This window comes from Mustela lutreola, chromosome 4, assembly GCF_030435805.1.
Source record: "Mustela lutreola isolate mMusLut2 chromosome 4, mMusLut2.pri, whole genome shotgun sequence".
NCBI classification, from domain to species: Eukaryota; Metazoa; Chordata; class Mammalia; order Carnivora; family Mustelidae; genus Mustela; species Mustela lutreola.
The window spans coordinates 187,727,303-187,742,979 of record NC_081293.1 but is presented as its reverse complement, the minus strand read 5'-3'; the positions used below and the strand labels follow the sequence as shown (position 1 = coordinate 187,742,979).

The window sequence follows — 15,677 nt, the reverse complement described above, 5'->3', positions numbered from 1 at the left end:
GGGTAGATGGTCAAGAGATTATGATTCGATGAGGTGAACTGCAGGATACAGATGCGGAAGGAGAAGCATGCCTTCATGTTAACGCTCTCAGATCCGTAAGGTCAGAAATGTCAGGCATCTCTCTCTGAGGTCAACCTAAAACAGTAGCAGTGATCTACAGATAGCAATATAAATAGCTCGGGCTTCAGTTGACAGGAGGTACTCCAGAAATAAGACTATAGAGTTGGGGCAAACCAGTCTGTGTTCTCGTCAGACTAGTTTGATCTGTTAATTACTGGTTGACTGTCATTTGCAAAGAGCTGTAATTAGACTATCATATTTTTTTATTCTCGAGTTTCATTAGAAGAATGGTTCTCAAGGTGGAATTCTCAGACCCCTAGAGGGTCCTCAACACCCTTTGGGTGGGTGGGGTCTATGAAGTCAAAATTGTGTTTCGTAATAATATTAAAGAATTATTTGACCTTTTATTTATTTGTTTGTTTGTTTGTTTAAATTGTGTTGATTCCTATACTGAGGGGCAGAAGCAGTGGTGGATGAAACTGCTGGAGCCTTAACCCAAGTCAAGGCAGAGAGGCACCAAATGGCCGGAATGTCCTCATATTCCTTACCACCATGCAGTCCGACTTTTAAAAATGCCAGTTTGTTAGTTACGTTAGCGTGTCCTTGATGAAGTAGTACAAATTATTAATTTTATTAAAAGTAAACCCTTGAGTCTTTAATCACAAAAGAGGGCAAAAGAGGAAATACATATAAAGCGCTTTGTGCAGTATGGAATTTTGAAGGATAAGCACCTGTTCAGGTGTTTATGTCGAGAACTGATCTGTACTGCTGCTTGGTTTTCCGTTTGCGTTGTCATTTGGCAGACATCGTTATTCAGACTTGCCCTGCTTGGCAGACACTGTCTTGAGAATGAAGGAATGAGCCTGTCACTTCAAGAAAAATAACTGAAAGGATTTGTTGTGAATTATAAAATTGAGCTTTCAAGCGAAAATTTGATTTTTGTCTGCCACTGGGCACTTGACAACTTCCTAGTGATTAAAAGACTGTTTTGCTGAGCTCAGTGGTGATATTAATGAATTAATTTTTTAAAATACTACCAAATGAAATGTATCAATATCTAGGAAGTCTGCAAAACTCAACAAACCCATATTTTCCAAATGACTTATGTCATAAAATCATGCATGGGTCTGTTCAAAGTGCAAAATAAATCAGTGGGATTTCTAACTGACAACAACTGATTGAATACAAAGTATATGAAAACCCAGATGTTTTCTATTAAGGAGATTTGAAAAAAAAGATTCTTCTCACTACTGTTTGGGGAGTGAGGGGCTAGAAAATATAATTGATTTCGTGAGAAAATACTAACGGGTGAGATGCTTAATATTGTGATTTTTAAATTAATTTTAGGCATAGGTATTTAAAAACATTTTCATTTTAATTCCAAATGCAAAAAATATCTGTAGATATATTCCACATAAACAGACATTCTCAAGAGTCCTCAGTAATTTATGAGTATAAAGGTGTCCTGAGACCAAAAAGTAGGAGAACCCCCACCTGAAGCACTGGTCTTCAGCCTTTAGTATCAGGACCATCAGTGGAACTCTGGGTCCTACCTTTAGAGATTCTGTTTTCATTGGACTAGGGTGCAGCGTGGACATTGGGGTTTTGTAAAAGATACTACTGTGCAGCTGGGTTGGGAACCACCACTCAGTCCCATGCTGGAGAGGCTCCGGCCCTGGAACTTCGCCTGCACGTTCATGGGGTCTGTGAGCTAAGGCCTTTCTTCCTCAGTCATCTGGCAGAGATGTCTCCAGCTTCAGCTATATCCCAGGCACTATTCTTAGCGCTGGAGATATGTCCTTGAGCAAACAGAAAACGCCTCTGCCCTTAAGGAGCTTGTGTTCCAGGCAAGGAGACAGATAATAACACTGCTAGGCAGAGAGGTCTTCCTTTTCTGTAGAGCCGGGGTGATGTGTCGTCCTGATGCCTGGGCTTGCTTTGCCTTCAGACCAGGTTTTGGGCCCGGTTTGCTGCAGTCTTCGGAGCTCGTGCCGCCGGAGCCCCAGCAGCCACAGACGTCGGCAGAAGCCCCGTTTGCCGCCCGAGGGATCTACTCGGAGGATGTGCCATCGGTGGCCCGGCCACGGCCCGTCGGGGGCACTACAGGTACATGGGACTGTTTAGCTTGCATTCGGCCACAGTCTGGCAGAGGCCATGTCAGACTTCCGGGTGTTTCAGTGTCCCCGTGTTCGGTGACCTCCTCCACAGGTCTGAGCCGCCTTCCCCTGGATCCTGGTGGAGGTGTAGGCAGGGGGGTGGGAGGAGAGGGCGGCTGAGAGATCCTGGGACTGACGCCCTCTGGGTTGTTCCTGGGTCTGTGTCTCAGAAGCTGTCCCTTTACCTGGAATTCACGGCACAACTCTTCCAGGGAAGACATTCCTACATTCTCACGGTACACTGAAAGATCTCTGGCTGGGCTCTTGGTATGGCGTTAAAACAGTGTTTGTTTTAAAGAAGGCATTTTTCCAGCTTGTGATAAGCAGCTCTGGACGTTGCTGGCCAGTGACCTGAGGGAGGTTTTGTTTCATTTGTTCCTTGTGATGAGGGTTGCTGCTCATAGCTGACAGGCGGGGCCCAGCAGGGCCGAGCTGAGGTTCCTACATGGCACTGGGCTGGTCTGCCCCAGCAGTTTACCTGAGAATTAAAAATTGCTTTGTAATTGATTATCAATTAATTAAATTTAATTAATCACCATTAATTATTATATAATTGTTAATTAAATCTAATTAATTAATTAATTAATTGAAATAGCTATTTCGTGTCGTGGAACCCCATCTTAAGAACTGTTGATACTATGAATGGCTGTTCATGGTTCCCAAAGCATCTGTGGAGTTTCTAAGATTCTAAGCCCTTTCTTCTTTTTTTTAAAATACAGCTCAGCATACTCTGAAAAATCCTCAAATTTCATGTTACCTATCTATGTTTATTCCAAGGGCTCAAAGTCTCTCTATTGTTTTCCTTTTTTTTTAAAGATTTTATTTATTTATTTGACAGAGATTGCAAGTAGGCAGAGAGGCAGGCAGAGAGAGAGAGGAGGAAGCAGGCTCCCTGCTGAGCAGAGAGCCCAATGTGGGGCTCGATCCCAGGACCCTGGGATCATGACCTGAGAGAAGGCAGAGGCTTCACTGAGCCACCCACGTGCCCCTATTGTTTTCCTTTTTATTTTATTTTCATTTCTTCACCTTCATGTTGGAAGCTTTAGTGAGGAGCCATGACATATTAAATAGCTTATCTTTTTTTATTTTTTTTACTATTATCTTTCTGGATGATCCCTACCTTTATAATGTCATCAAGGAACCAGTTTAAGCCAATTTGAAACTTGTAATAATTGGTGAATAATTACCCATTATGGCTTCTTTGGAAGTTCTTGTATGTTGCATTATCAGTCAACCAAACAAATAATATATCTGGTTGTCCAACAGGATTTCATATATTCTACACATGCTATGCTTACAGTCAGTTTTGTTTCTCCTGCTAATCATTATTTATTGGAACATTGTTGTGTATTATATATCCCAAACAAAATTCAGACATGTCCATCTTTACTCTAGAAGAATAGGGAAATGATACATATAGAACCTTTGAGGGTGCCTGGGTGGCTCAGTGGGTTAAGCCACTGCCTTCGGCTCAGGTCATGATCTCAGGGTCCTGGGATCGAGTTCCGCATCGGGCTCTCTGCTCAGCAGGGAGTCTGCTTCCTCCTCTCTCTCTGCCTGCCTCTCTGCCTACTTGTGATCTCTCTCTGTCAAATAAATAAATAAAATCTTAAAAAAAAAAAGAACCTTTGAAAAGGATATTATTCCTAATAATTTCTAATAAGAGATTAAGTTATATAAAAACTTGTGATAGAAAATATTAAGATGTACTTTCTGACTGTGTAAAATGGTCAAATATGTCTATGTCTAAAAATTAGTAAAAGCAAAATAAAGATAGTATCTGGGGAAGTATTTAGCAGATACATAGGTCCATGAGGTGTTTTTATTAGAGGATGACTTGTATAAATTGATAAGTGGGCAGATTTCAGAGCATGAATGGGCAAAGGACAGGAAGAATGAATTCACAGAAGGAATATTTGTGTGGGGTGTGTGTCACATGAAAGTAAACATATGAAAAATGCCCAGTTTTGAAAATTACTAAAGAAATGCACATTAAAACCATGGTGAGACACAATTTCAGTGTTCTATTTTTCCATAGTAACATAGCGTGACAACATTAGTATCCAATTTCTTGCTCTGTACAATGGACGTAATGTGTTAGTACTTACCTCCTGTCATTGTTTTGAGGATTACAGAAGAGAAAAGATATGAAGGGCTCAAAATAGTGCCTAGCATGTTGTAAACTCTCCGTGAATATCAGCTACAATTATTATGTTTTCAGTGGTGGTATAAACCACTGAACATTCGGAAAGCAGCTGGGCAACACGACTTACTGAACTTTGGATTTGGTAATTCCACTTTTGAGAATTTAGGATTCTCCTTCCCAAAGAAATCCAAACACTGGGAAAAAAACTACATGTGCAAAGATATTTATTAGTGCATTATTTATAATAGTGAACAGTGGTGAGCCCCCTAAATGTCTAGTGATAAGGGAATCAGTGAGTAAATTGTGGATCGATTTATTTATTATTAATTAATTCCTTAATTTCATTTTAGTTTTTTTTTTTTGAAATCCCAGTATACTTAACATATAGGGTTATATGAGTTTCAGGCATACAGTATAGTGATGCCGCATTTCTGTACATTACTTGGTGCTCATCATGGTAACCACGTTTATCTCTTTCGCCTATTTCACCCATCCCCCACCTCCCTTCTCTGCTAACCATCTGTTTGTTCTCCATAGTTAAGAATTTGTTATTTTGTTTGTCTCTTTTTTCTTTGTTTATGTGTTTTGTTTCTTAAATTCCACATGAGTTTAATTGTATGATATTTATCTTCCTCTGATGGACCTATTTCCCTTAGCATTACACCCTCTAGCTCCATCCATGTCATCGCAAATTGCAAGATTTCATTCTTTCTTACAGCTAAGTAATATTCCAGTGTATACACACACCACCTCTTCTTTTTTTTTTTTAATTAAAAAAATTCTTTTCAGTGTTCCAAGATCCATTGTTTATGCACCACACGAGTGCTCCATGCAATACGTGCCCTCCTTTTTTTTTTTTTTTTTTAAATTTTATTTATTTGACAGAGATCGCAAGTAGGCAAAGAGGCAGGCAGAGAGAGAGGAGGAAGCAGGCTCCCCGCTGAGCAGAGAGCCCGATGTGGGGCTCGATCTCAGGACCCTGAGATCATGACCTGAGCCGAAGGCAGAGGCTTAACCCACTGAGCCACCCAGGCGCCCCACGTGCCCTCCTTAATACCACCTTTTCTTGACCCATTCATCTATGGTTGGATACTCGGGTTGCTTTCATAACTTGGCTATTGCAAATACTCCTGCTATAAACATAGAGGTGCATATATCTTTTTGCATTACTGTTTTCATTTCTTTGGGTAGATACCACTAGTGGAATTACTGGATTGTAGAGTAGTTCTATTTTTAATTTTTTGAGGAAACTCCCTACTATTTTCCAGAGTGGCTGCACCAGTTTGCATTCCAAGCAAGAGTGTGCAAGGGCTCCTTTTTTCTCTGTCTCCTTGTCAACACCCATTGCTTCATGTTTTTTGTTTTTTGTTCTTACTTTAGCCATTCTGACAGGTGTGAGGTGATATCTCATTGCAGTTTTGATTTGCGTTTTCCTGATGATGAGTGATGTTGGACATCTTTTCCTGGGTCTGGATATCTTCTTTGCAGAAGTGTCTGTTCATTTCTTTTGCCCATTTTTAATTGGATTATTTGTGGGGTTTTTTGTTTTTTGTGTTGTTTTGTTTTTGTTTTGGTACTGAGTTGTATCAGTTCTTTCAAGATTGTTTTGGCTATTTAGGGTCTTTTATGGTTCCATACAAATTTTGGGATCATTTGTTCTAGTTCTTTGAAAAGTACTGTTGGCATTTTAGTAGGCATATTTGATAGGGATTGCATTAAATCTGTAGATTTCTTTGGGTAGTATGGACATTTTAGCAGTATTTGTTATCCCAATCCATGAGCATGGACTATCTTACATTTTAGTGTGTCGTCTTCAGTTTCTTCCATCAGTGTTGTATGATTTTCAGAATACAGTTCATTTCCCTCTTTGGTTAAGTTTATTCCTAGGTATTTTATTATTTTTGGTGCCATTATAAATGGGATTGTTTTCTTAATTTCTCTTTCTGATACTTCAATATTAGTATATAGAAATGCAGCAGATTTCTGCATATTGATTTTGTGTCCTGTGACCTTACTGATTAATTTATCAGTTCTAGTAGTTTTTTGGGGTCTTTGGGGTTTTCTATACATAGTATCATATCTCTGCAAATAGTGTAAGTTTTACTTCTTTCTTACCAATCTGAATGCCTTTTATTTCTTTTTGTTGTGTAATTGCTATGGCTAGGACTTCCAGTAATATGTTGAATAAAAGTGGTTAGTGGACATCCTTGTCTTATTCCTCCTGATCTTAGGGGGAAATCTCTCAGTTTTTCACCATTGAGTATGATGTTAGCTGTGGGTTTTTCATATCTGGCCTTTATTATGTTGAGGTATGCTCCCTCTAAATATAGTTTTTTGAGGGTTCTTATCAGGAATAGATGTTGTACTTCATCCAGTGCTTTTTCTGCCTCTACTGAAGTGGTCATATTGTTTTTTACTCTTGTTGATGTGATGTATCACATTGATTTATTTGGCAATATTGAATTACCCTTGTATCCTAAGAACAAATCACACTTAATTGTGGTGAATTATTTTTAAAATGCATTGTTGGATTTGGCTTTCTCATATTTTTTGAGGATTTTTGCATTCATGTTCATCAGTGATATTGGACTGTTGTGTGTGTGTGTGTGTGTGCGTGTGTGTGTGTGTATGAGAGAGAGAGAGAGAGATGTCTTTATCAGGGTAATGCTAGCCTCATAGAATAAATTTGGAAGATTTCCTTCCTCTTCTGTTTTCTTGGAATAGTTTGAACAAAATAGGTATTAACTCTTTTTTAAATGTTTGGTAGAATTTGGGGCACCTGGGTGGCTCTGTCAGTTAAGTGTCTGACTCTTGATTTTGGCTCAGGTCATGATCTCAGGGCCATGGGATTGAGCCCCACACTCAGCAGGAAGTCTGCTAGGGATTCTTACTCTTTCTCTGCTCTTCCCCACCCATCTCTCTCAAATAAATGAATAAATCTTAAAAAAAAAAAAAAAAGTTTGGGTGCCTGGGTGGCTCAGTTGGTTGAACGACTGCCTTCAGCTCAGATTATGATTGTGGAGTACCAGAATCGAGTCCCTCATTGGGCTCCCAGCTCCATGGGAAGTCTGCTTCTCCCTCTGACCCCTCTCATGCTCTCTCTCTCTCTCTCAAATAAATAAATAAAATCTTTAAAAAAATTTTTAAAATGTTTGGTAGAATTCATCTGTGAAGCCATCTAGTTCTGGATTTCTGTTGGCTGGGATTTTTTTGATTACTGATTCGATTCCATCACTGTTAATTGGTCTGTTAAAAATTTCTGTTTCTTCTTGATTCAGTTTTAGGAGGTTATATGTTTCTAAGAATTTATCCATTTCTTCTAGATTGTCCAATTTGTTGGTTATTACTTTTTCTCTTTCATTTATCATTTTGTTTGAGTCTAGTCTTGTCTTTTCTTTCTTTCTTTCTTTTTAATGATTCTGGCCAAAGGTTTTTCAATTTTGTTGACAGTTTCAAAGAACTGGCTCCTAGTTTCTATTGATCTGTTCTGTTTTTTGTTTGTTTGTTTTTTATTTTGTTTTTAGTTTCTACTTTGTTTATTTCTGCTCTGATCTTTTTTATTTTCTTCCTTTTACTGTTTTTAGGTTCAGTTTGTTCTTTCTCTAGCTCCTTTAGGTGTAAGGTTAGGTTGTTTGAGATTTTCTTCTTGAAATATGCCTGTATTGCAATAAACTTCCCTCTTAGATCAGCTTTCACTGCTTTCCAAAGATTTTGGACCATTGTGTTTGTTTGTTTGTTTCATTTGTCTCTCTGTGTTTTTTTTATTTTCTCTTTGATTTCTTGGTCAACCCATCCATTGTTTAGCAGCACTGTATTTAACTTCCATGTATTTTTGATCTTTCCATATTTTTTTCTTGTGGTTGACTTTTAGTTTCATAGCATGGTGGTCATAAAAGATGCATGGTATGACTTCAGTCTTTCTGAATTTGTTGACACTTGTTTTGTGGCCTAACATATGATCTGTTCTGCAGAATGTTCCATGTGCATTTGAAAAGAGTGTGTATTCTGTTTTAGGATGGAATGTTCTGAATCTGTTAGATCCCAGGGGTCCAATGTGTCATTCAAAGCTACTGTGTCCTTGTTGATGTTTTGTTTGGATGGTCTATCCATTGATGTAAGTGGGGTGTTTTAGTTCCCTACGATTATTGGATTGCTGTCGATACTTTGTGTATATTTGTTAATAGCTGTTTTCTATATTTGGGTGCTCTTTTTTTTAATATTTTATTTTTATTTATTTGACAGAGAAAGAGATCACAAGTAGGCAGAGAGGTAGGGGGAAGCAGGCTCCCTGCTGAGCAGACAGCCCAATTTGGGGGCTCAATCCCAGGACCCTGGGATCATGATCTGAGCCAAAGCCAGAGGCTTAACTCACCTAGCCACCCAGGTGCCCCATGGGTGCTCTAATATTGGTTGCATGAATATTTACAATTGTTATATCTTCATTTTGGATTGTTTCCTCTATGATTATGTAGTGTTCTTCTTTGTTTTTTGTTACAGTTTTTGTCTTAAAAGTCTGTTTTATCTGATATAAATATTCCTATCCCAGCTTTCTTTTCACTCCCATTTGCATGATTATATATTTTTTCATTTCTATACTTTCAATCTGTATAGGTCTTAGGTCTGAAATGGGTCTTTTGAAGGCAGCATATATATATATTTTTAATCCATTCTGTCCCCCACCCATGTCTTTTGAATGGTGCATTTAGTCCATTTACATTCAAAATAATTATTGATAAATGTGTACTTACTGTCATTTTGTCACTTCTTTTATGGTTGTTTTATAGATCTTCTCTATTCCCTTCTCTTGCTCTCTTATCTCATGGTGGCCTGGCTTAATTTAGTGATATACTTGAATTCCCTTCTCTTCATTTTTTTCAGATCCATTACTGATTTTTTCTTGTGGTTACCATTAGGCTTATATATAACATCTTATGCATATTGCAGTCTATTTTAACTTGATGGTCATTTAAGTTTGAACCCATTCTAAAAGCACTACATTTTTACTCTTCACCCTTCCATGTTTCAGGTAAATGGTTTCATACTTCGTATCCTTTTATTGATGTGAATCCCTTGACTGATTTTTATAGATATACTTAATTTGTACTGCTTTTGTGCTCCCTACTGTTCTTATTTTTGCTATGGTCTCATTTCTACTCAGAGTCCCCTTTAACATTTCTTGTAGGGCTAGTTTAGTGGTGATGAATTCCTTTAACTTTTGTTTGTCTGGGAGACTCTTTATCTCTCTTTGTATTGTGAATCATAGCCTTGATAGTTAGAGTATTCTTGGTTGCAGGCTTTTTTTTCTTTCAGCACTTTGAATATGTCATGTCACTCCCTTTTGGTCTGCAAAGTTTCCACTGAAAAATCCACTGATAGCTATATGGGGCTTCCCTAGTATGTAACTGTTTTCTTTTCTCTTGCTCTTTTTTGAAACTCTCTGTTTATCACAATTTTCTTGCCATTTTAGTAACTATGTGTTTTGTTGTGGACCTCCTTTGGTTGGTTTTATTGAAAGCTCTCTGTGCTTCTAAGATCTGAATTTCTTTTTCTTCCCCAGATTTGGGAAGTTTTCAGCTATTTCTTCAAATATATTTTCTGCCCCCTTTTCTCTCTCTTCTGGGATCCTTATAATGCAAATATTGTACTTGATGGTGTTCCTGAGTTCCCTTAATCTAGACTCATTTTTTATGATTATTTTTTTCTCTCCCCTGTTCAACTTGATTGTTTCCCACTACTCTGTCCTCCAGAAATTTCAGTGACTTAGTTTTTCATCTCTGATTCATTCTTTATGTTTTCTATCTCTTTGTTGAGGGTCTCACTGAGATCTTCCACTCACTTCTCAAATCCAATAAGTACCTTTATGATTATTACTTTAAATTCTTTATCTGGTGGGGCACCTAGGTGGCTCAGTTGTTAGGCATCCCAGAGTTCTGGGATCAAGTCCCGTGTCAGGCTCCCTGCTCAGTGGGAAGCCTGCTTCTCTCTCTCCCGCTCCCCTTGCTTGTGTTTCCTCTCTTACTGTCTCTGTCTCTCTGTCAAATAAATAAATAAAATATTTTTAAAAAATTCTATATCTGGCTTATTATCTTTCATTTAGCTTTCTTGCTGTGATTTTGTCCTCACTTTCATTTGGGACATAGTCCTCTGTCTCCTCATTTTGTCTAACTCTCTGTGTCTGTTTCTGTGTGTTAGAAAAGTCAGCTATATCTCCTGCTCTTGAAAGTAGTGGTCTTATGAAGAAGAGGTGCTGTAGTGCCCTACAGTGTCCTCTGTTCACCAGAACATGGTGCTTAAGGGGTATCTCCTAAACACCTCCTGTGTGAGAGAGCCTCCTGTGTTGTGGCTGTGCCACTTTTGCCTTCAGTCCAGTTGTTGGTGATGGCTCTCATTGCCTGTTGTGGCCAAGATTTGGACCCTTGTTGTTAGTGGGCTGTCTGGGGCCACTGGGCTTGTTTTGGGTCAGACCAGGTGTTTGCCAGAGATACAGTAGCACTGAACTGCAGGGCACTTTCCCTGTGTTGTCCCCTTAGAAGCTTTCCTTGGTTAGTGGGGCTTGCAGTCACAACAGATGCCTGCCCCCAGCCTGCCCCCAGCTTGCAGTCACAACAGATGCCTGCCCCCAGTCCACTGCTGGGGTCCCAGTTGGACTGCTGTGCATGTGGTTATCTTCCTCTCACTCCAGAGCAGGAATCCGTTTCTGAGTGGTGCTGATCTCGGTCAGGCTGGTTGCTTACTGCCATGCTGTGACACTTCTTTGTATGGGTTCCTACCAAGGTGGGTTGGAGGGAGTGTGTCTGCAGGAGGATACAGGAACAGTGTGCCCAGTGTTAGCAGAGCTTCTCAGTTCTGCCTGGGGAGGAACCTGGAGCTTCTTTGGAGAGGTGCTAAGGACAGGTTGGAGGGGGTGGTTCCACAGAAGTGTGTGGGGACAGAGGGCACCATTAGGGAGCTAGGTGGAGAGTATTTGTGCTGTGCTGGTTCCTGCAGGTGTCACCTATATGTAGGCTGGCAGTTGTGGGCAGGGAAGTGGCATCTCTATACCCCAGGCGTTTTACAAACTGTTGCCTCTATGCTGTATCAAAGTGGGGCTGTTTTTCCGCTGTCTCTTTAAGGGTGGGGACTCAGTTTCCTCTCACTCTCTGGCTTCCAGAGTTGAACCTATTCATTTTTAAAGTTCTAGGTCTTAAACCCCACTGATTATAAGAATTTATGAAGTTAAGACCCTCTGGTTTTCAAAGCCAAATGATACGGGGATTGTATTCCCAGTGCAGGCCCGCTGTGCCTGGGGTGCCTGGGTTGGAGGCCTCTCCTCTCTCTTCTCTGTGCTTGCAGTGACCCTCCTCCTGAGGACAGTCTGGAGGGTTGGTTTGGTTCCCGACTGCATCTCTGCCCTACCTACCCTTTCTGATGTGGCTCCTTCTCTATGTTTAGCTGTGGAGAGTCTGTTCTGCCAGTCTTCAGGTCATTTTCCGGATTATTTACCCTGATGTGGGTGTTCTCTAGGTGTATCTGTGGGATGAAGTGAGCTCAAGGTTCTACTTCACCATCTTCCCTAGAAGTCCCCGGTTGTGCAGCTATTTAAAATGAAGAGCTCAGAAAGAATAAAACAAAAAGAGGGTTTTAAGATTTCCCAATTGCCTCTTACTTTTATGGTACTTGACCTATTTTATCTCTTTCAGTTCTTGAAATAACATCATGAAGTGAATTTTTTATGCCCATTTGAGAATTGAGGTATCAAGGCTCAGTGGGAGTGGTAGGCAGCTGCCCAAGGTCACAGTGGCGGGGCTGGAATGCAAACCCAGGTTTCCTGCATGTGATGCCCCACTTGCATCGTGGGAAAAGCCTGTGCTGTAACATTAAGTTAACAAAGCAAGATATAGAATTGTGTCTCAATTAGGATTTCAACCACCACTGTAGTTTTAACACAAAGGTATGCTTTTCTGTCTACGTACTTGTCTGCACCTTGGTAAATGCTGGAGAACAGTGTGCTGCATTTTTGTTCTTTGCAGGATTTGCTGAATGTGTGTTGGGCAAACAGTACTGATGGTCCTAATAATTTTAATAACTATGTAAAACTTCAGTACCTGGCACGAGTTTCTGCAGGGTACATTGCTCTGATAGGAGCCTGGCAGGTTTTTTCTGACCTTTAGTTATTAGATATCCAAATAAAACTGTGGTATTCCTTTTTCTTTCTTTAATGTATTTGGTTAATAGAGGCTGTTAATTTGATAGGTCGAGTAGGAGAGAACTGGAAGGTGGAGAGGCCCACCTCCCCTACCTCTGTGAAATCTTTGAACCTTGTAGGACCGGTCCACACAACACAGATGTATTTTATGATCTGAGAAGCTTTTGAATACAAGTATTTTATTTCACAGTGCTTAAAGATCACTTTTTTCCTCCCTTAATCTATGAAATAGGGATATATCCATATACCAGAAGTTGATGGAGGAGAAAATATGTCATTTATAGCCCAGCCTTCATAGCTACTTGAGACTACAGCATGTCTACGTGTGGAGCATGAGCTCTAGAGAGACTCCTGGCTTTAGCCATCAGTGTACCTCACTGGGGAAGCTGGGGGGAGGGGGGCCTTAAATTTTTAATTATGACATAGACAAGTTAGGGAAAAATAGGAGTATAGTGAAAATAAATATACTTAAACATTCTGAAAGGAAAGAGGCACCCTGCCTTTTAAGAAAAAAAAAAAATGCATATTGTATTTTCTCTCCTTGTGAGTCTCAACGCCACGAGCAAGAAGGAACTAGGTTACATCTTCTTTATGATTCCAAAACCTTTCACTCGTTTTTTCTAAGTAAGATCATCCTTATTTGTAACCTCTATAGAAATGACCGGAAGGGCCCTCTATTATAGCCATTATACCCTGTCCTTTGATGTCTAGCCAGGAAAATAAGAACATCACTGTATTGGAAATAAGAGCCCATGAACCTAGAAGCTCACGGTCTGTTTTCCGTAGGAAATGTTGTTCTCTGGAGATAGAATTGGTGCCATGTTTGAATACTGCTTGTATCCCTTGTCCCTAAGGAAGAGCTGTGGTCAGAACCGAAGTGTCTTGAGCACAAGTGTCCGACTCTTGGTTTCAGCTCAGGTCATGATTTCATGTTGTGAAATTGAGCCCATGTGTTGGGTTCCCTGCTCAGCGGGGAGTCTGCGGGAGATTTTTCTCTCTCTCTCTCTCCCTTTTCTTCCACCCCTCCTCTCTTTCTCAAATAAATAAATCTAAAAACAAAACCAAAACAAAAAATAAACAAACAAAAAACTGGAGTGTCTTGCCAGGCAGCCTCACTTCCCAGCAAGTGGTGACCAGCCTGTCCCACTGTGTTCCTTCAGGCTCCCAGATTCAGCATCTGACACAGGTGGGAATTGCAAGCAGAATTGGAGCCCAGCCAGTGGAAATCCCACCCAGCAGAGGCGGCCAGTATGGGGGACCCGGCTGGCCTTCATATGGGGAGGATGAAGCTGGCCGAAGAGAGGCTGTGAGTATCTTGTGTTTGGGTCATCACTGAAAACTCAGACATAATCATTAAATTTAGCTGCTTCTGCTTTGAGGATCCCTTTTTAAAACCTACATAAAAAAAAAAAAAGTTTTAACCTCTTTCCCTTTTCTCTGTGAGTGTATTTTTGCTTGCAGTTTTTACGTAGTAAATTCCCACCCCCCCAGGGTGGCTGAGTAATTACACTGTACTTATAGAAAGCATATAATTTTACATGAGGCAGATTTCAGGCTTAAAGTAATGAATTTTTGAAAATAACCTTTTAAAAAGATAGTAAAAGTGATACTCATTACAGAAAATCTGGACAGAGACCTATAAGTAACAGCTACCTTTAAAATTTTTCTAATTTTTATATAATGTGGTAAAAGACGCATAATATAAAATTTTCCATCTTAGACACTTTCAAGTATACAGTTCAGTGGTTTTAAGTACATCCACGATGTCACGCTACTATCTCCACCATCTGTCTCCATAGTATTTTTCATATATAAAGTGGAAATTCTTTGCTCATTAAACACTAAGTGCATTTGCCCTCCCCCCTCCCAACCCCAGCTGCAGGCAACCACAGTTGTACTTTCTGACTCTGATTTTGACTTTCAAGTAGTGAATTTGAACCTGTAGGTGACTAAAATCTGGACTTGATCTTTGGTGTTATTGGGTACATTTGCATGATCTTACATACCTACTTGCTCCCCATTTATGGTTTGTTGTGGGTTTATCCACATCATTTCCCTTATGAACCCCCACGGAGTTGCTTCAGCCATAAGCTCACAATTTGGGGGTCCCAAGGCACACTTTCTCTTGGAAGCTTCTCATCCCTTTGATCATTCCTTTATAGGAATAGGATCAATATAGGCATAGATGCTGTCCTTTGTTTTTCTCAAGAATTTTACATGCATTTACATGTCTTTCCAGCAAATGCACTAAATTATTTTCCTAACTGGAGGCTTCTACTACTCAGTGAAAGAAAATTATTTTGAGAATATAATTTTCCTCTAATAGATACATTGTAATACTTTGAATTTTAGGTGTCTGCTTTACATTGCTGAGCTTTTTCTGCCTTCATTGTGCCTAACTTATTTTCATACGGTATTTTGGATTTTCCTATCAAACCCGGTGTTTACTTGACACTGACACTTTATCACTACTTGGAAACGTGAGGGCTTGAATGCCATGTTTACCAGGAGACTTTTTTAACATCAGGGAAACCACAGATTTAGTACTCATGTATATTATCTAAAGAGAGATTTTTCACTGAAAAAATATGAAAAAATCACTGAGTACAATAATTCTAGTCCGATGAATGCCCAAGTACTTTATATTATGCAAATATAAGCAAAACTGTTGTGTGTCCTAGTACAGATAACTTTTTAAAGAAAAGGCTGTGCAGAAGAGTCAGTAGATGCACATAAATAGAATAGAAAATGATTTTGTGACATTCCGCACGTGCTGCGGTCCCTGTGTGTGTCACACGCACACCCTCCCAGGGCTCAAGTCCCAGAGCAAAGCAGTTCTTGTCAATCTCTCTGCAAGTACTTGCTCGTCCCTTACAACTCTCAGATACTCTCATCTGACCCTTCACCTCCACGGGACACCCCAGCTGTCCAGGTCCCTTCCTGTTCTCTCAGTGGGCCCCTCCCTTGCACACACAGGGACACTGAGACTTGGCCAACCTCATCATTCTTTCTGTCTGCCTTTAAGTCAGTATTTAATAGGCACCTGTTAAGTTCAGGGCTTGTTTTTTGGTACTGCTCTCCCTCCAGCAGTTCTTCCACAGTTTCTATATTCCATCCCGGGGGCCTTCTT

General features: G+C 40.0%; 1 protein-coding gene across 1 annotated transcript in view; it reads left to right on the top strand.

Moving 5' to 3' along the window:
- KIAA1549 (KIAA1549 ortholog) overlaps positions 1-15,677 on the top strand; it is a 136,884-nt gene that overhangs the window by 115,308 nt on the left and 5,899 nt on the right. Inside the window, exons 18-19 of the mRNA XM_059172550.1 lie at positions 2,009-2,166; positions 13,708-13,853. Coding sequence (XP_059028533.1) covers positions 2,009-2,166; positions 13,708-13,853 — 304 coding nt within the window. The remainder of the gene's footprint in view (positions 1-2,008; positions 2,167-13,707; positions 13,854-15,677) is intronic.